Source organism: Rhinopithecus bieti, unplaced genomic scaffold (genome assembly GCF_001698545.2).
Source record: "Rhinopithecus bieti isolate Rb0 unplaced genomic scaffold, ASM169854v2 scaffold_37314, whole genome shotgun sequence".
NCBI lineage: Eukaryota > Metazoa > Chordata > Mammalia > Primates > Cercopithecidae > Rhinopithecus > Rhinopithecus bieti.
In genome coordinates this window covers 1,895,348-1,915,654 of record NW_016816196.1, presented here as the reverse complement: position 1 = coordinate 1,915,654, position 20,307 = coordinate 1,895,348, and the positions used below count along the sequence as shown (strand labels likewise).

Below are 20,307 nucleotides of genomic sequence, written 5' to 3'. Positions count from 1 at the left end.
CGTTTTTTCCAATTCTGTGAAGAAACTCATTGGTAGCTTGATGGGGATGGCATTGAATCTATAAATTACCTTGGGCAGTATGGCCATTTTCACGATATTGATTCTTCCTATCCATGAGCATGGTATGTTCTTCCATTTGTTTGTGTCCTCTTTTATTTCACTGAGCAGTGGTTTGTAGTTCTCCTTGAAGAGGTCCTTGACATCCCTTGTAAGTTGGATTCCTAGGTATTTTATTCTCTTTGAAGCTATTGTGAATGGGAGTTCATTCATGATTTGGCTCTCTGTTTGTCCCTAACAGCCAAATTGCTCTGGTTCCATGACAGAGAAAGCGGGAGGGGCCATCTGAGAAGGCATTTCTTCTATAAGAAAATATTGTTATTGGTGCCAAAGGAAATTATTTTAAATAAGACCAGTTATTTGTATGAATCCTACAAATTCAACTCATTACCTAGATTAGAAAGCCACCTTCTGCCTGCAGACCAGGAAGAATCTATGCATGTATCAGCCAGGCATATAACCTGGGTTGTAGTCATCTAGGCATTAATTATTTCATATCTGAGAGATCAAAATTAGTGCCTGGTAGAGAGCTGTTGAAGATAGAAGACAGGCAATAGATGATGCCTGCTGGTAAACAGACTCAATAGTGAACTGAAAAACTCTGGGGGCGGGGGGGTGGGGTCACTGCTCGAAGTCTGTCTCACTGTTTTCCTTTTCTAGATCACTCCACATCCCCACCTTGCCACCGACATCCACTTTCTTCGTACAGTCAGAGCCTTCATTTCTTATTTTTGTTTTCTTGAAGTCTCTTCCTATGGCTGCCATCTGCCCTGAAACTATTAATGTGTGAAACCCTCCAATCACTTATTCTAGAGTGACAAATATGTCCAGTGGGGAAGAAACACTTGGGTAGCTGAAGATATCTCCCCTCACAGCTTTACCTCTTATAGAGAAGAATTTAGAATTTGAACATCTCAAGAGTCTACTGATTAGCAAAATTACAAGCACATTCCTAGATAAAGACTGTATAGTATGAGTACAAAGAACAGATCTAATGTTTTACCTAGATCAAAAAATATTATGCTACATATTAGGTCATTTATGTAATAAATGCTTTTCTGAACATTTTCTAAAGCTAAACGTGTACAATTAAATTATTTCCCCTTAGCAAGAAGCCATTTTTAAAGTTGTTTTGTATTGATTCCTGGTAAATGTACATTTGCAGTGTCTCCTCATCTTGAGCTTTCAAGTTTCCTCCCCTTGCTCAGCTTTTAGATCATGTAGTTAACCTGAAGGATGCTTGTCCACACTAAAAGAGATGGCATTTGGGAAGAACTGTTTTCTAATGGACACAAATATTCTATTAATCTATGAATATGTGGCACATTATATACTTTTAGACAGCATTCCTGTGTATTAGCAGGCAAAGACATAGGCCACTTCACTTCTCAGGGCTGGATCATTTCTCTCCCACACAGTGATGTGATTTTGAGGTCACTCCCTCTTCCTAGTGTGTTTGAACTGAGTCAACAATTATGTTGGTTATGGTTATTAAACCATATCAACAAGGATGGATGGTCACAGCATGGCTGGGATTACATTTACCTCGACTCTCCCCATTTTGTGAAGTCAGAAATTCCTCCTCTAGATATACATTGGATAGAAGGCTGATTCCCACCAGCTATCTAGAAATGAGCCTTGGCCTTATTTTCCTCTTAAAGGTGGGCTTATTACATGTGAACCAATGGTAAGCTTCCCTTGTATTAGAAAAATACCTGGAAAGCCATTACTCTTCAAAAGAAACTATCTTGTTACTTACGGTTACAGACAAGTAATGGGAAACCCAATAAGAAAGTAAAATGGTAGTCTTGGAATATATTCAGTAGGCATTTCCATTGAGGGTTATGACAGACAACGATGAAGGCAAATCCGTGACCAGCAGAATGCAAGATACAGTGAAGGAGGACATGGGGTTTTGAATGAGGGGTACCTGCCACCTAAAATGCATTCAGTAAATACTTACAGACTGAATACATAAATAAATGGGCTGGGTGCAGTGGCTCATGCCTGCAATCCTAGCACTTTGGGAGGCCGAGATGGGAGGATTGCTTGAGGGCCAGAGTTTGAGCCTGGTCAACATAGCACAACCCATCTCTATTTTCATAAGAAATTTTTTTAAATAAATGAAAGATAGTTAAGGGTTTTTAAAAATTATTATACCTACATTATTAGAACAAGGCCTTTACTGTCCTTGGAGGTGTGCATTTCCAGACCCCTTACTTAAGAGCTCCTGGAATGTGGTTCTGCTTGACAGAGTTCTGCATTAGCACTTGGATACCAGAGGCAGCACCACAGTCAAGCTGCCAGGCCAGAGAATGTTTCCTTTCCAAACTCAGCTCCTCTCTTGCACTTATTCTGATTGAGTGGTGATAGAAAAGTGCAGTTGTTACTAAAACACCCTTTTGCCTGGATATTCTGCAATTCATGGTCATGCTTAGCTTCTTTTATCCAATTAGCTACTCCAGCTTCTTTTTTCGCAGTAGCGAACAGATTTAGCCAGAGAAACATAGCAGCTCCTACAATGCCTAATGCCAAAGTTATCAGGTTCACTTTAATACAATTACAGATCAGATTTAAAGAGACAAAGGTACATTCTCAGAAACACTTTGTGAATGTTTGGCTTCCTGCATTCTCATAGCTAATGTTCAAACAGGCTTTGACTGGAAAATCAATTGTTCCTCTGTACAGGAGTTTAAGATCAGGTTTTCAAATGCCAAAATCTGCTGCTCTGAACTTTAAAAAGAAAAGAATAAAAGAAGGAGGTATAGTTGGCCACTTGTTCAATCCATGATTCACTGCAGACACTGTCAACAAAGCAATAACAAATTGAAATTAAATATTTGAAAAATCATCTTCCACTCTACCATTATCCTGGGTGACCTTAACTCCCACAGGTGTAGCTCTCTTGCATATTGATGATTTACAAATGTGCAGTGCTAGGAACATGTCTAAACCGTACTTCAAACTATATATTTCACAGTATATTGGACATTTCCACCTAGAAGTCCCATGGAACCACAAAGTCAGTATGTCCAAAACAGGGTTTATCTGCTCCTCTCCTCCTTCTGGGAACCACTGCCCAGTCAATCAAGCTCAGTGCCTGGGACCATCCATATCCATGATTCTGTCCATCTCAATTCATGACTAAGACCGTATTTCTCTCTTTGAAATTCCTTTGATATCCATAGCTTTCTTTTTATTTTATGGCCTCTTCCACTGTTCTGGCAAAACTCTCTCAAACTATTCTGTCTAGGAGTGCTGCCTTATAGCCGTGGAGTTTGTATGCCGCACAAAGGCACACGGCTGAGTGAGATGAATGGAGGCAGAAATCCAATCCACTCTTACCCCTTAAGCCTTTTACTCTGACAGAGCTGTGCCCCTTTAGAGGACGCCCGTTTCCAATCCAAGGAAAGTTACCTGAACTTGCGGGCTAGCTGTGGCCCTGTGCCTGTCTTTAATGCACCTTTCACTCTGTAGCCATGACCCTGTTTAAGACCCTTCAAAGACTCCCATGACCTTTAGGATAAAATTTAGCCCTCATCATTTTATAAAAGGGCCTTTGAGATCTGAACTCTGCCTTCCTGTTTACTTTGTCTCTCTCCATCTCCGCATGATCCCTGCCTCTCTCCTTACTGAGCCACTTGCAATCCCACCCCACTTGTATCCCACTCACACTCCTGCCATCACCACCACTGCCACCATACGTGGGTCCCTGCATTTGCACAGGCCATATCGCCTGCCTGGTAGATGTTTCATCACCTTCATTGCCTGGCTCCATTCAACACATTCTTTAAGATCCAGTCATCCCACCGTGGCAGGCCTTCCTTAACTCCAGTCTCCAGTCTCAAAAAAATGCTCCTCAGTTCTATGTGCAGAATTACTGCTTGCATCTGTCGTAGCTCTTACAGCCTGCACTGTTATTCTCTGTTCACTTGTCTGTCTCCTTTCCTAGAGGCTGAACTCCTTGAGGGTCTTTGTGTTCCACGTGACTAGCATGGGCCTGGCGCAGAGTAGGCATTCAATAGACACTTACTGAGTAAATGAAGACACTAATGTATGAGTGACTCTGTGCCTTCCAGGCACTCATAACGTTAAAGAAGATCAAGTTAGGCTATTTCTGAGGAGTCATAAGTGGGTATGTCAAAGACACTTACTGGCATAATATGTAGCATATTATTTTGAACAAAAGCTAGAAAAAATAATAAAATCACAGGAGAGACCATTTATTCAGACCATAGATCAGCCACTGTGTTAAATGTGTCTTATTCTTGATCTCTTTAATTATCTCACAACCCACAGCATACATACTTCTCTCCATTTCTGATTTACAGATGGGGATATGGAAAATATGATACATTTGGATTCCTACCCAGCTCAACCCAGGCTCAGTGCCAGGGTATCCCCAGGTGGATAGGCAGTTTTGGGCACTGCTGTGGGGGACCCACCATGCTCAGGGGGTCCTGGTTCAGCCCCCTTCGCAGAGTCTTAGGGTCCTCTATGGAAAAGGACAGCAGCAGTCATGAAGCCCAGTGGCTTTCAAACCTTACAGCTCAAGGGGTTTGTGGGGAGCCCGCGGGGGCTACCTCAGGGGGTGAGGAGGAGGTTAAGTGGGCAGGGCTCTGCTTCCTCCTCACTCTTTCTCCCTTTTAATCAGATCAACTTGACTGGTATTTATATGATACGCTGGGATTCTGTATAAAATTTTGTTTCCCTGCTAAAAAGCTTTGAAAACTGCCTTTCTCATCCACTTTACCTGAATTCCCTCACCACGACACTCCCTGTCCTCCCCTACCCCACACACGAATGCACTAAGCTTGGGAATGAACGCACACTTGAGGCTCTGAAGTTCTAGAGCTGCCATCGCTCATATTTACCCTGGGCCAGAGTGAGCCGGGTCTCAGTGAGACTCCCAGACTAGACACTCAAGAAGGGCATCATTCAGGTCTTATCCTCCTGTTTCAGCAATTTTTATACTGTTCTCAGGAAGCAGAATTAAGACAATCAGTAATGCTGCAGTGGGCTAGCAAGTGAGCCAGCCACTCCAATGACAGAGCGTCCATATGAAAATGTGTTTCAAGCTGCCGGTAATGAACTTTACAACCTGTTTGTAAAAGGAGTTTGTGATGGTCTTTCAAAAGACATACCGATGAAGTTTGGATGGAAAATATCAGGACATCCACCCCCAAACCGGAAGCTGGTGCTGGTCCAAAGAAGGAACTTAAAAGATGTGTGATATCCTGACAGAAGAATTTGATGTTACTAAAATTCCTTCTCAATTTATAACGAAGGGAGGACTCTGTCACCTGCTTCTTTCAAGCATGAGAAGGGCTTAGCCCTGTTTTATGTTTTTTAGAGATGGGGTTCTCATTCTGCTGCTCAGACTGGAGTGCAGTGGTGCAATTACAGCTCACTGCAGCCTCAAACTCCTGTGCTCAGGAACTCCTCTCACCTCAGCCTCTCAAGTACCTAGGACTGCAAGTGTGTGCCTCCACTCTGGGCTAATTTTAAACAATTTTGTAGAAATGGGATCTTGATATGTTTCTTAGGCTGGTCTCAAACTCTTGGTCTCAATGATTCTCCCTCCTCATCCTCTGGAGTAAATGAGATTACAGGCTCAAGTCACTGCTCCTGGCCTTAACTCCATTTTAATTAATTCCTCATAGACACAGGGGGGCAACTACAGTTTGTTTTTTAAACTACTTTTCATTATCTTAATTTTACAAAAGCAGGATAGTCTAAAATTGATTACATGGTCACATATTCTTACATTTTAATTTGTGCTTTATCTAAAATACTGAATCTGAAACCAGATATTTTCCATCTCTCTTTTCTTTCAAAAATATAATTTATTTTAAAATCTAAATCAAACAGTCAAACATTGGTCTTTGACTTATCAATTGGCCTTCATTATTACTAATGAAATAATATTGTCCAGCCTTGCATGCTGAGAGAAAATTAGAATATAAATGGGTTAAAAGTCAGTACATGTCATTTTCTTGGTCCAGAATCTTTTATAGTGTATTAAAATTTTTTTTAATTTTAATTTTGTGGGTATATAGTAGGTGTATATATTTACAGGGCAGGGTCCAGAATCTTTAAAACCACTGGAATATTCTGAGATTGAGTTGCCTATCAAAATATATATGCATCACCAATGCAATAGGCCAAGACAATTGCTTGGAGAAGGCATTTTAACTTGTATTAGCTATGGTGGCAGTAGAATGGAAAGAAAAAAATGGGAAAGGGCTGGAGAATTAAGCACAACGTCTTTACAAGCTTGTTTCTGACTATTTTAATGAGGGAATGAAAATTTCACATCTCAATGTGAGATTAGCTCTGCTCTCTCTACTCCCTTTGCATGTGGTACTTTTTCAGCTTGAACGGAGATAAAGCACCTCCTTTTGAGAGATGAGAAGAAATCATTCTAAGTGGGGTATGCCTTGCTGCCTCTGCCTTGGGAAAACACCTAGGTCATTTTATTTCTATTTAGCAGGCATCCGGAAAGGATGCATATATTGCCTCAATAGACCGGAAGCATGGAAGAGCTGTGGAAGTGTGCACGGAAGAGCATGGAAGTGTTTGTTTCCATTTACAAACATTCTGACTTACAAAAATAACAGCTTTCTTCACGCTTGCCACTTGGAACATGGCTTCGTATAAAAGAGCGATTCTCTCGGGAAGAATATAACCGTTAACATCTGTTGAGATAAAAGCCATTCAGGGCTAGAGGCCTGGGAGAGGTTTCATTATATCTATGCAGAAAGAGTGCACAGTGACACTGTCCCACACCCATCCTCCCCACCACATTTCATTTCCTTCTGTCTTGCAGAGTAATTTGCTCAGGTTCCCAAAATGGTCATTAGGATTTAAAATGCAAGAGTAGATGATTGCAGCCTGCTTTGCTTGGTTGATTTGAATGCTAGTTCTAAACCCTTCGGGGTCATCAATAAGTTACAGGCAGAGAGAAAGGGTACACTCGTGCTGTTCAGAGAGGCAGTGTCCAACTCACTCCAGCCCAAAGTGTTAGCTCAGTGACATTTGCTGTCAGAGCCCCCATCCTTCCCACTTTGCCAGACCCTCAACATCCCCACTTCCTATTCCCCAAATGCCTTACAACTGCACAGATGCCTTTGGAATAAGCCCGGAAGCTCATTACGTCTGCACCGAGGCTGCTGTGAATTGGGACTCCAGCTACACAGCCTCCAGGAGCTATGCTGATTCAGAACACTGCAATTAAAGGTGAAGTGAGAGGCGGTATCAATTTTTGAAAGCACTTTTGTTCCACTTCTCCCACAATTCTCCATCTGCAATCTCTTCCCTAAAACTTCAGAGGTAGGAAAGAGGTGTGGTAAAGCAGGCAGGTTCCCCAGCCGGACTGTCCAGGGTTGGAATCTAAGTCTGTCACCATCACTTCCTTCCTGTGTGCCCTCAGGCTAGTGACTGACCCAACTCTCTGTGCCTTGGTGTTCCCTTCCATGAAACGGGTGGACAGAGTATACCTACCTCACGGGTTATCAGGGATTAAATGAGGAAATATACCTAAAGCACTTAGAATGATGCCTAGCACATTGTAAGTGCCCAGTAAGTGTTGGAGGTTCCTGTTTCTTGCCTAGGGAGAACACAGGTCAAGCATCAGCATGTCACAAAGGTGATGCAACACCTTTGTCAGGAGACCACTGTTTGGACACTCTCTTTATGTGCAATATATAGGAACTTTTAACCTGTATACCATGCTATAAACCCACAAATCTGCCCTGCTGAAGATTTCTAAGGTACTTGTCTGTAAAGAGAAGACTCCCAACACAAGAAATGCTGTGTGGTAGTTGAACCTCTTTAGGCTGGTTTCCTATCATGCTCAGGAGAAAGCCGGCAGAAACACCGGGGCCCAGGAGGACAGCTGGCCAAACTAAAAAAAAAAAAAACCCAAATCACCTCAAAGTGAACAAGCACCCCTTTTCATACCACCAAAGCTCAACTTTTTTTTCCCCAAGTGGAATAAACTTAACAACATAAAGGAAAGCAACACTTCTTTCTGGTGTCCTTTTTAGGTCTGCTTAGCCTCAGAAACAGCTTTGTACAGCCTGCAAGAACATTCTGAAAGTAGAATTGAATTCTGAGGAAGAGGCTGTGACTGACAGCATTACCTTTCCTGTAAGAAACCATTCAGGATTGTTCTAGAGCCAACAGACAAGAAATCTGGGGATTCTTCCTCCCACGCCATCCCCACCTCTGTGTATTCCTTCTGGATACACAATAATCACATTAGAAGAATTAATATTTAGTAAGAATGATTTTTGTGCCTAGCACTGAGCTGAACATTATAAAAAGCATTATCCTATTCAATGCTCTTTGTGCTGCTTCCAAGAAAGAATGCAATGCTGGAAAGAAAAGACCTAAACAGCCCTCTGGTTAGCTTTCCTGGACTCAGAAAGGGTTTATGTGTCTAGCTATTTCAAGTGCTAGACAGCAGTGTGCTCTAACATCAGGGCTGAGCACAGCTCAGACTACAGAGACTGCATCTAAACAGCTTGTTAATTTACAGTTCTCAAAAGTGGTGAGGTAAGAACAAGTCTATGGTAGAGACCAGTAAGAATTCCAACCAGGACCTGGTGGGAAGTCCATTCACTTATTCATTCATTCATTTGTGACATACATGCTGAGTGCCTGTTATGTGCCAAGCACTCTTCTAGGCCTAGGGATACAGCAACGAACAAAGCCATTCTTGATCCTTATGGAACTGTTCACATCCTAGGGGTGTTCACCAGAGTAAACTAAAAAATTATAATGTGATACAAGATACAATAAGACACAAATAAAACTGTAAGAGGAGAGTGGCGAGGATCATTTTTTAGATGAGGCAAACCTCTGAGGTGGTGATGTTCGAGCAGCTCCTGTTGGGGATGACACAAAGGAGAATACCATGCGGCTATGTAGCAGAAGCACTCGGCAGAGGCCACAGCAAGTGCAAAGGCCCCGAGGCAGGATGGCAGTTGGCCACTGAGTAGGAGTAGAATCAGCCAAGTTGTGACTGGCAGGAAGGGAAATCAGAGAGACTGCCAGAGTCACGTGATGCAGAGCTTTACAGGTCAGTAGCAATCGTTCCAGACACTGAGCCCCTAGTAGACTTGGGCTCTTAACACATTTTATTTTCATAAAACCCCTTTAAGTGGGTCATATAACTTCTTTTTAACAGTACCTGAAGCCACTCCCACTGAATGGTAGAGATCTCCTGGGGTTCCAGAGCATCTGAGTTCATCAAGGGTGATGGTCTCTCCCAGCTGGCTGTTAACCAGCACTCTCTTTTTCTCTTTCTCTCCATCACCTGGGACATATTCCTAGAGCAGAGAAATCTATTTTTAAGTGCAATGAGATATTTATTGACTGGCTTCATTGTCTCAAAATACTGGCCTCAGCCTTTCCTTATGTCTGGGCAAATTCTGACACCAAATGGTTGTTTTCTGCGGCCAGGCCTTAACATACATCCTACAATGACTTTCTTACAAAAGTGATAAAACAACTTAAAGCACAGCTGTACTAACAGAAAAAAAAAAAGAATAATAATTTAGCAATAGATCAATAGCCCATCATCTCTGGATTTCATTTTATAGAAGAGGGCTGTCTTTCTTTCCTCAGTCTATGACATGGAGTTAATTTGTGTGAAAACATGCAGGTATTAGACTAGTTATTAGAGAGCTCTGGGATTGTTTCCCAAATGAAATAACATCATAAATAATTCTAAAATACAATAAAATAGATTAACAGACTGAAAATGCAGTGAAAACTCTTAGGGTCCATATTAAAAGGGAAAACATAATATACATTGAACTTAATTCCCTACATTTTTATTCTCTGTAGTCAAAAGTGATATGAAGATGCCCTCATTTTAGCTATAGATGGTCCTATAAATAGGACATGGTAAAATAGGTTTAAGATGAGAGTGATTCAATCTATCCAAAAGAACCAAGGGGTTTGCTTTTGGAGGGCATGCCCGGACTTCCTACTGAGCCCTGTCCTGCATAGAAAGTAATAGAAATAAAAAAAAAAAAAAAAAAGAAAGTAATAGAAATTCATTTTCTAAATCTGGTGTTGGCTACCACTGCAGATTCCCATTAGAAAGTTACTGCTTGTTTAATCCAATCATTATTTGTTTTATTGCCAACGATTATAATCTAGAGCTAATCTGATTAGTGCTAATATCCTGAGATCAGTAGGACAGTTTTCTGTTCCTTACTAGTTGTATTTGTTTTGTTTTTATTTTTGTTTAAGGTGGAGTCTCGCTCTATCACCCAGGCTAGAGTGCAGTGGCACAATCTTGGCTCACTGCAACCTCCACCTCCTGGGTTCAAGCAATTCTCCTGCCTCAGCCTCCCGAATAGCTGAGACTACAGTCGCCCGCCACCATGCCTGGCTAATTTTTTTATTTTTAGTAGAGATGGGGTTTCAATGTGTTAGCCAGGATGATCTCGATCTCCTGACCTTGTGATCCGCCCGCCTCGGCCTCCCAAAGTGCTAGGATTACAGGCGTGAGCCACCACGCCTGGCCAATTGCATTAGTTTTTAGGGCCGTCATAACAAAGTACCACAGAGTTAGTGACGTAAACAACAGAAGTGTATTGGCTCACAGTTCTGGAGGCTAGCAGTCAGAGGTGCCTTCTGAGGGCTGTGAGGGAGAATTTGTTCCGTGCCTCTGTCCTGGCTTCTGATGATTTGCTGGTAATCTTTGGCATTCCTTGGCTTGTAGATGCACCACTCAGATCTATGCCTTCATGTTCACATGGCGTTTTCTCTGTGTACATGTCTGTTTATGTCCAAATTTTCCCTTTATATAAGAACACATCCATATAGGGTTCGGGCCCACCCTAGTGACCTCATCTTAACTTGATCATCATCTGCAAAGACCCTATTCCCATATGAGGTCACATTCACAGGCACTGGGGAGTAGGACTTCACCTTCTTGGGAGACACAATTCAACCCATTAGTGTGACGTCAAAGGAGCTTAGTTAAAAACTCTTCCTTTGGGCCCTGCACAGTGGCTCATGCCTATAATCCCAGCCCTTTGGGAGGTCTAGACAGGTGGATCACCTGAGGTCAGGAGTTTGAGACCAGCCTGACCAGCATGCTGAAACCCCGTTTCTACTAAAAATACAAAATTAGCTGGGCATGGTGGTGCGTGCCTATAATCCCAGCTACTTGAGAGGCTGAGGCGAGAGAATCGCTTGAACCTGGGAGGTGAGGGTTGCAGTGAGGCAAGATTGTGCCACTGCACTCCAGCCTGGGCAACAAGAGGGAAACTCCATCTCAAAACAAAAGCAAAAACAAACCTCTGTCTTTTTAGGAGCCTGTTGGATACCCTTCAGGATTATGCTTAAGGACAAGAGGATCCTTGTAGTAAACAAATCATCTCTTTATGTAGGCATTACATTTTCAGGCTGACCCCTCCTTCGTGCATACATGTGTGCATGTGTGCATCTGTGTGTGTTTGCTTGATTTCTAGCCAGCGCATCCTTTTTTTTTTTTTTCTTTTTTTTGAGATGGAGTCTTGCTTTGTCGCCCAGGCTGCAGTGCAGTGGCATAATCTCAACTCATTGCAACATCCGCCTCCCATGTTCAAGCAATTCTTGCACCTCAGCCTCCCAAGTAGCTGGGATTACAGGCTTCCACCACCACACCTGGCTAATTTTTGTATTTTTAGTGGAGACGGGGTTTCACCATGTTGGCCAGGCTGGTCTTGAAGTCCTGGCCTCAAGTGATCTGCCTGCCTTGGCCTCCCAAAGTGCTGGGATTATAGGTGTGAGCCATTGCGCCCAGCCCAGCACATCCCATTTAACTAGTCTTTTTCTAACAGGGCAAACCTGGAAATTAGCTATGCCAAAGGACTTCAGAAACTGGCAAGCAAGCTGAGCAAAGCATTACAGAACACGAGAAAAAGGTAAGTATTGTGGCAGAGGTAAGGCAAAATCATCCCTTTTTTTCATTTGTTTTGTTTTCTTTCGAGACAGGGTCTTGCTCTGTTACCTGGGTTAGAATACAGTGGCACAATCACAGCTGACTGCCCGCTTAATCCCCCAGGCTCAAGCAATCCTCCCACCCAGCCTCCCATATAGAGTAGCTGGGAGCATGCCCTGCTAAATTTGTTTTTTGTTGAGACAAGGGCTTACTATGTTGCCCAGGTTGGTCTTGAACTCCTGGGCTCAAGTAATCCTCCTGCTCTGGCCTTCCAAAGTGCTGGGATTACATGTGTGAGCCACCACACCCAGCAAAAGCATTCTTAAATATAGTAAAAAGTGACATATGTTCCACTTCAGGTTCCTCTTCTAAACATGGCAAGTACATCACATCAAGCATGGCTTCCAGTTCTTGGGCACTTAACTGTGTGCATGCACTGTGTTAATGCTTTACTGATACCTCCATTTAATCCTCATAAGAACCCTTGAGAGGTCTTGTTATCCCTGTTTACAGATAAGGACTTGAGACTTGGAAAGTTCAAGATACTTCCCCCAGTTACCCAGATCATGAGTTGCACAGCTGGATTCTTCCTCAGTGTTTATGACTCCTAAGGCCACATTCATAATAGGCCTTGGTAATGACATTTAACTTGGGAAGTGGTGTTGTAAAGTCAGATTGCCTTGGAGTCAGGAAGTATGAATCCTATGTTTTCTCTACTCTATGACCTTTGACAAGTAACCTGGCCTCTGTGTGCCTTTATTTCTTCCTCTGTTGGAGAGAGTAATAATATTTGCTCTATTGTGTGTGCGTAGGCATATTAAATAAGATCACGTGTGTGACGAGCTTAGCACATTATGTGCTGAAAGGTGTTGGTTCACATTCTTTTCAATATATTGCAGCACTGAGAATGAAGTAGTTTCTTTTATTGGGAGAGAGAAGAAAGATAGTGGTATACCAAAAATAGTTCATTCGTGGTAATTTGCTACAAAGATTCTTGACTAATGCATGCAGACGTGCCCTTGAACTGGCAGTGCCATTGTGGAGGTCTCTTTTTTTTTTTTTCTTGAGACGGAGTCTCGCTCTGTCTCCCGGGCTGGAGTGCAGTGGCCGGATCTCAGCTCACTGCAAGCTCCGCCTCCCGGGTTTACGCCATTCTCCTGCCTCAGCCTCCCGAGTAACTGGGATTACAGGTGCCCGCCACCGCGCCCGGCTAGTTTTTTGTATTTTTTAGTAGAGACGGGGTTTCACCGTGTTAGCCAGGATGGTTTCGATCTCCTGACCTCGTGGTCCGCCCGTCTCGGCCTCCCAAAGTGCTGGGATTACAGGCTTGAGCCACCGCGCCCGGGCAGAGGTCTCTTCTGATGATGAAAGAGATAAAGAGGGGAAAGGAAAAAAAGAAGCCTTCTGGAGCTGGTATTTCCACTCTTCTTTAGGCATCAGCCGTAATAACAAATGGTGACTTTGAAAGTGCTCTTTTAGCTTTATTTTAATTTTTAGGACAGTCTTTTAGTAGACTACAGTAAACCAGTATAGCACAGTGGTTGAGTATAGATAGACTGCCCAGGTTTAAATTCTAACTCTACCACTTACCAGGTGAGTGACCTAGGACAATTTATCTTATCTCTCAAGATCTCTTTAAAATAAAAGGAAAGCCTATCTCTTATGGTTGCTGTGAGAATTAAATGCGGTAATAGAAGAAGTGTGCTTAGCAGAGTACCTGGCAGGGAACGAAAGCTCTGTGAATGTCCATTATGTTTTTGATTCGAATTGCCTCCTGAGGAATGAGGGGTATAGGGGTGTAGGGGTGTGTGTGTTGTGCTGCGGCTGTGGCAACCAGCAGAATACTACCAAAGAGTTGGCAGGTCCAGAATGTTAGGCCAACTGGGATTAGTACAGTATTTAACAGTAAACATTAGTGAATTTTTATCCATACTCAAATCTGTGTTAGGTACTACAGATATCTTATTACTTCATTACTTCTAATTCTCTTTCTTTCTTTCCTTTCTTTTCCCTCCCTCCCTCTCTCCCTTTTTCCTTCCTTCCTTCCTTCCTTCTTTCTCTTTCAATTTTTACCCCGTCTTTTCCCAGGTGTTGACCAAGTTACTTCTACTTTAAAAGATCAGTTAAGTGAGGGCCAGAGATTCTTCCAAGGTCATGCAGAAAACAAAGGGGGAGCATCTCCATTCAGACACAGGCCCTTCTGAGGCCACATGCTTGGTCCTGTCCTGATACCCAGCTCCTCCAAGGGGCAAATGTCAGATACTCTACCCTAAAATGTGCCTGACTTCATTTTTTAAAAATCACCTATATTGAGTTTTAATTTACATGCAATAATAAGCACCCATTTTAAGCATATGATCCGATCAGTTTTGACATACGTAAATACCCTGTGTAGCCACCACTAAAATCAAAATGTGGACATTTTCATCACACCAAAAGATTTATCATGCCTGTTTGCGCTCCTTCCCACCCAATCCCAGGCAACCACTGATCTGCTTCCTGTCAATATAGATTCATTTAGTGTTTTCTGGAATCTCCTATAATTGTAAGTACATAGCAGGTATGCTCTTGTGCCTAAGCTCGTATCTGGCTTTGGATGCGTAGAAAATCTGTCATCTTTTGGTCTAGTTCTCTTATTCTTAGACTGCAGGATGCAAACTAAAGCATTTTGAGGCAAAACCTCTGCACCATTCTGATTAAGGCAAGGATGCAGATCTACGCCCTTCCTCTTCATCAGAATGTACACAGGCCTCTGTACTTGGGTTTCTTGATGTGACTGGACTTACTATCCTGACTGTTGAAGGCAGACCAGATAGGGCCACTGTGGGAGAAAAATGACATCACACTTCCTAATCCTCCCGCTATGCCATGAGGGATTGGGTAGCATTATCCTTTGTGTTAAAGTGAGCTACTGCTTGTTGTCCTCAAACCCAGCAGGGAACAGAAGCCGGACTCCAACCCCAAGGGCAGCAGCAGGACGTGAGCAGGGCTCTCAAGCCCTTTATCACTTAACTTTTCTGAGTCTCAGTTTTTTCATACCTATGTGTATCCTATGACCAACCTGTTCTCACCCTTGGCTATTTTATTTCCCCTATTTTATTTTATTTTTATTTCTTATTTTTTTCTTTTTGGTGGTGAGAGGGGCTTAGGGGATAGGGTCTTGCTCTGTTGCCCAGGCTGGAGTACAGTGGCATGATCATAGCTCACTGTAGCTTCCTGGGCTCAAGCAATCCTCCTACCTTGGCCTCCCTAGTAGCTAGGACTATGGGTGTGCATCACCACACCTGGCTAATTTTCAAAATTTTCAAAATTTTTGTAGAGAAAAGGTCTCGCTGTGTGTGTTGCGCAGGCTAGTTTTGAACCTGTGGCCTCAAGTGATCCTCCCACCTCAGCCTCCTAAAGTGCTGGGATTTACAGGCACTTTAGGAGACTGAGGTAGTGCCAGCACACCTGGCTATTTCCACTGTTTTATACAGATATGAAATAGGAAATGAAAATCTAAATGAAAAATGACTGGAAAAAAAAAGCAGTATATATAATGAGTATAGTGCAAATAAAAGTACTGGCAGAATTTAATCTCACAGAGAAATTGAAATAAGGTTAGGGAAGTGAATGCAATTGTTGAATGTGGTGAATCAGATGTGATGCTGTATTTCTAGCCAGCACATCCTATTTCCTAGGAAAATGACACTCACCTTTGTTCCCCACTGTTTTTGCCTTTAGCTGTATCAGCAGTGCCTGGGCCTGGGCCTCAGAGGGAATGAAATCCACAGCGGACCTGCATCAGTGAGTTCTCCCACCCTGGCCTTTCTCCAACTCTAAAGGGAGTCATAAATATTTAAAGTGGGTGTGCTACAAATATTCCACTTCCAACTTGCACTGAATTGATGTGCCAGAACACACTACTTTGTTTCCCCAGAAAGTAATTTGGAAAGTAGATATAAACCCTGATATTATGCTTCTGTGTCTTTTATGTTTTATTTCCAGAAAACTTGGCAAAGCAATTGAATTGGAAGCAATAAAACCGACTTATCAAGTCCTAAATGTACAAGAGAAGAAGAGAAAATCAGTGAGTCCAAACCTTTCTTTACTTTTCCTATTTAAAGCAAGATTCCTGTGTTTAGCCCAAAAAGGAAAAGGTGATCTGAACGTGGTACCAGGTTTCAGGAATTTATCCTAAAAATAAAATAAATACTTGTATTTATTTTAAAATAAATAATAAAAAACACAAATCCAAGATTTATGTACAAGGATGTTTGTTAGAGCATTGCTTATAATAGTGAAAAACTGGAAACTACTGAATCATTCAAAATAAATTGTGATAAATTCAAGCAATAGAATAATTTGCAACCATTCAAAATCTTATTGTAGAAGAATTTAATCACATGGGGATTTTTTTCACAGTATACTGTTAAATAAAGCAGAACCAAAAAGTCTAATTTATACAATCTCAACTTCATAAAATGAATATGTATATATTATATATGTATAGAGAAAACTGGCAGAAGCTTCTCAAAATGTTAATGAGTGATCTTTAGATGGTGAAATTGGAGGTTTTTATTTCATTGTTATACTTTTTTTGCATTTTTAAAACAATTTTATCATTCTATTTGTAAATAAGAGAATGATAAGCACAATTTTACAAAGATGTTTTCTAGCTTATTAGCTTGGTATTGTGTAAAGGTAATAATGGGTACAATCCTCAAATATCCTAAAAATTACAGAAAAATAATTCAACAATCCTTTCAGGGGCACCTGGTCCTCTGATAGCAGATCCTCTACTCTTTCTCTGTGCCTTTCCTTCTAGAACAGTTTTTCTTTCTTTTTTTCCCTCCCTCCCTCCCTTTCTTCCTCCCTCCCTCTCTCCCTCCCTCCCTTCCTTCCTTCCTTCTCTTTTTTTTCTCTCTCCCTTTCTTTCTTTTCCTTTCTTTTTTTGACGGAGTTTTGCTCTTGTTGCCCAGGCTCGAGTGCAATGGCATCATCTCGGCTCACTGCAACCTCCACCTCCCGGGTTCAAATGATTTGCCTGCCTCAACCTCCCAAGTAGCTGACATTACAGGCACCTGCCACCATGCCTGGCTAATTTTTGTATTTTTAGTAGAGACCAGGTATCACCATGTTGGTCAGGCTTGTCTACAACTCCAGACCTCAGGTGATCCACCCATCTCGACCTCCCAAAGTGCTGGCATTACAGGTGTCAGCCACTGCCCTTGGCCTAGAATAGTTACATTTGTGTTCCTTTTTCTTTTTCTTTGTGTATTATTCAGTAGTTAAGCACTTTATACTCTACTTCTAGGCAACATAATTGGGTGTTTAATAAACACCGCTTGGCTCTTATAGGGTTGGGGTTATGGTCACTGTTTGTTTCAGGACCAGGTGCAGGTAAGATGTTTGTAAGCTGTGGTAGGTAGGTGGTCCCTGTGAAGGGAAGGGGTGGTGGTTAAGGGGGAGTTTCAAGGGAATACAGTCAGATAAAGCACATCCTCAGGGGCAAGTCAGAAGGATGAGGAGAGGTATGAAAGTTCTGATGGAAGAGAAATGATTTTTAAAAATTTTATTCAAACTCATTAAGCTGAGTCAGGAAGTGGAATTGATGTTTGTATGTACATAGGTATATTTTACCAGAAAGGATGCTCTATTCAGTTTCGGGTGATGGACAGAACTTGATGGGAATTACTAGCAAGCAATATAACCTGCCTTAGCAAGCCAACTTAATAAAACCAATTCATTTTTGGTCTATATTTCATTGATTACAAAGTATTTTTCACACTGCATAATATAAGTCATTAGCATTTCTTTAATATTTACCATAAATGAGGCACAGTCCTGTGATAATTGATCACAGTGCTTTAGTTAATGGATGTCATGAGCACCCCCAAACTACTGGTCCTGTTTTTCTTCTTTTCTGCATTGCCCCTCTCCACTGCACTCCACCATCCCACTCTACTCTCACAAAAGATTACATTTTATTTTCTAAAGTGAACTTGTTCCACGTTCCAGCCACATACATGAAATCAAAAGTGGCATAGTACATAAAATATTTTCATTGTGTCTGTTACAATGAACCATATACTCTAAATTTAACCAACTGGAAAAAAATAAAAGTGTAGCATTCGCTAGATCTCAGAGTGGTTGAATAATGGCTGATTGCTGGGTCTGTGTTCCGGGGAAAAATGTTCTGCTGTAACTTCCATCAGATCTCCCTGGGAAGTTGTCTAGATCATTTTCATCATTATTATTACTGTCTCTTTGGCTATTTAAAAGCAAGGGAAAAAGTTAATTATGATTAAGAGTTCAATATCTTTGAAATTACAGCAATATTCACTTCAGGGGCAATGGAGACACAGTAAAATTGGCACTGTTAGGACTGTTACCAGTTTTCATGGTGTTGAGGTTTTTGCTGCATGGATGGACATCGAAGATGATGTGATGGGACTAGCAACAATATCAGCTCATGCAAGGGCCTCTTGCACATGACTGCACATGTTTGCATGCTTTTTACGTTCTTATAGATTAGAAATAATTATTTTACTAAGTCCTGTTACTTGACACAGGGATAAGATAATTTGTCTAATATGTCCATTGTAGGATCTTGAAATTCCCATGAATTGTAATAGTGATTGATAAGCTAGTACTGTGACTGTCTTAGTTCAGGCTGCTCTAACAAAATACCATAAACTGGATAGCTTATAAATAATAGGAATTTGTTTCTTACAGTTCTGGAGCTGGGAAGTTCAAGATCAAGGCACCCGCACATTAGCTGTCTGATGAGGGCCCACTTCCTGGTTCATCAGTGGCTATTTACTCACTGTAACCTCAGATGGCAGAAGTGGCTAGGCAGCTCTCGGAGTCTCTTTTATAAGGGCACCAATCTCATTCATGGGGGCTCCACCTTCATGATCTAATCATCTCTCAAAGACTCCACCTCCAAATACCATCACTTTAAGGGAATAGGTTTCAATCTATAAATTTTAGGGGTACAAATATTTAGTCTATTGCAGTGACTAAGAAGAAAGCAAAGCTTTGTTTCCTTTTTCCTTCTTCAATAGCTTGACAATGAAGTTGAAAAGACAGCAAATCTTGTCATTAGCAACTGGAATCAGCAAATTAAGGCAAGTATCCACAGATATCATTTGTGTAAACTCAGTTTTTAGAATTGAAGTGTTTTGCTTTCATACAAATGTGATGACATGTTCTAGCATTAGTACTTCTAAGTGCTAACTGAAGAGAAAAATGTTTCCTTACCTGAGTTGTTACATAGATATATTTTTCACCAAACCAATGGAAGTGCATGGCTCTAAATATGATTATTTAGCACTTATTATGTGCTTAGTGCTATACATTTATGTGTTTAATCATCACAACAACCCAATGTCATATGTCATTGTGCATTGCCCCATTTTACAGATTAGGCAATGGAGATAGAGAGAGTTGAAGTAATTTTCCCAAGGTTACAGAGCTGGTTAATGGTTGAGCCAATGGTTGTCACAAGTTGGGTTCCAGGGTCACTGCTCTTAATCATTACATTATGCTGACTGCCATTCTGTATAATTTGTAACTTACAGCAAATGATAAACACCACCTGGGTTTTGTTTTTTTCATTTGTAGAAAGGTGTTAGTGATATGTACATCACTAGTGAGAGTGGCCCAGTGAGGGGTGGGTAGTGATATGTAAAAGGGGATGCATATATCAATTGCATGAGTATGTGGGGTCCACTTTTTGTGCACAGCACTATTCTAAGACATAATTTTTTTTTCAAGTAATTTAAAATTTAGTTGGCTAGATGACATATGTGCAGGAAATAGGGAGTACATTCTAAGGAGAGGAATTACGATCTGATGTGGGAAGCTAGAGCATATCAGTATGAGTTCTGAAGCAGAGAAAGTAACAGATGGGATCCATATGCACAGAAGATTATTCTAGAACAATGTAGTATAGGAGGAATTCATTTCAGGTAGAAAGGACTAGCAGTAAATCTGCTAACAAGACTCAATGAACCCCTCTGAGAAGACTTGTTCTCTAAGTGTTGAAATCCTTTTTCATCTCCAAAGCATTGGTGCCCACAGAGAACCTTTACAAGTAAACAGCCACTGATGCCAAATAACTAGAGACAGACGCCCTCAGAAACAGGCAAACTTGGTGTTACTTCCAAAGCTTCTGCCAAAACTGAGGACTGACTCCATAAGACCAAGGACATTAATCAACCGGGCGCGGTGGCTCAAGCCTGTAATCCCAGCACTTTGGGAGGCCGAGACGGGTGGATCACAAGGTCAGGAGATCGAGACCATCCTGGCTAACACAG

The 20,307-nt window shown here is 41.6% G+C and overlaps 1 protein-coding gene across 4 annotated transcripts in view; it reads left to right on the top strand.

The window, feature by feature from the left end:
- Nucleotides 1-20,307, top strand: part of NOSTRIN (nitric oxide synthase trafficking) — a 67,198-nt gene that overhangs the window by 15,147 nt on the left and 31,744 nt on the right. For 3 of the 4 annotated variants that reach the window (XM_017854495.1, XM_017854498.1, XM_017854497.1), the window contains 4 exons: nucleotides 11,904-11,987; nucleotides 15,728-15,790; nucleotides 15,992-16,073; nucleotides 19,054-19,116. In XM_017854495.1, coding sequence (XP_017709984.1) covers nucleotides 11,904-11,987; nucleotides 15,728-15,790; nucleotides 15,992-16,073; nucleotides 19,054-19,116 — 292 coding nt within the window. The remainder of the gene's footprint in view (nucleotides 1-11,903; nucleotides 11,988-15,727; nucleotides 15,791-15,991; nucleotides 16,074-19,053; nucleotides 19,117-20,307) is intronic. The other variant, XM_017854496.1, reaches the window with a different exon arrangement.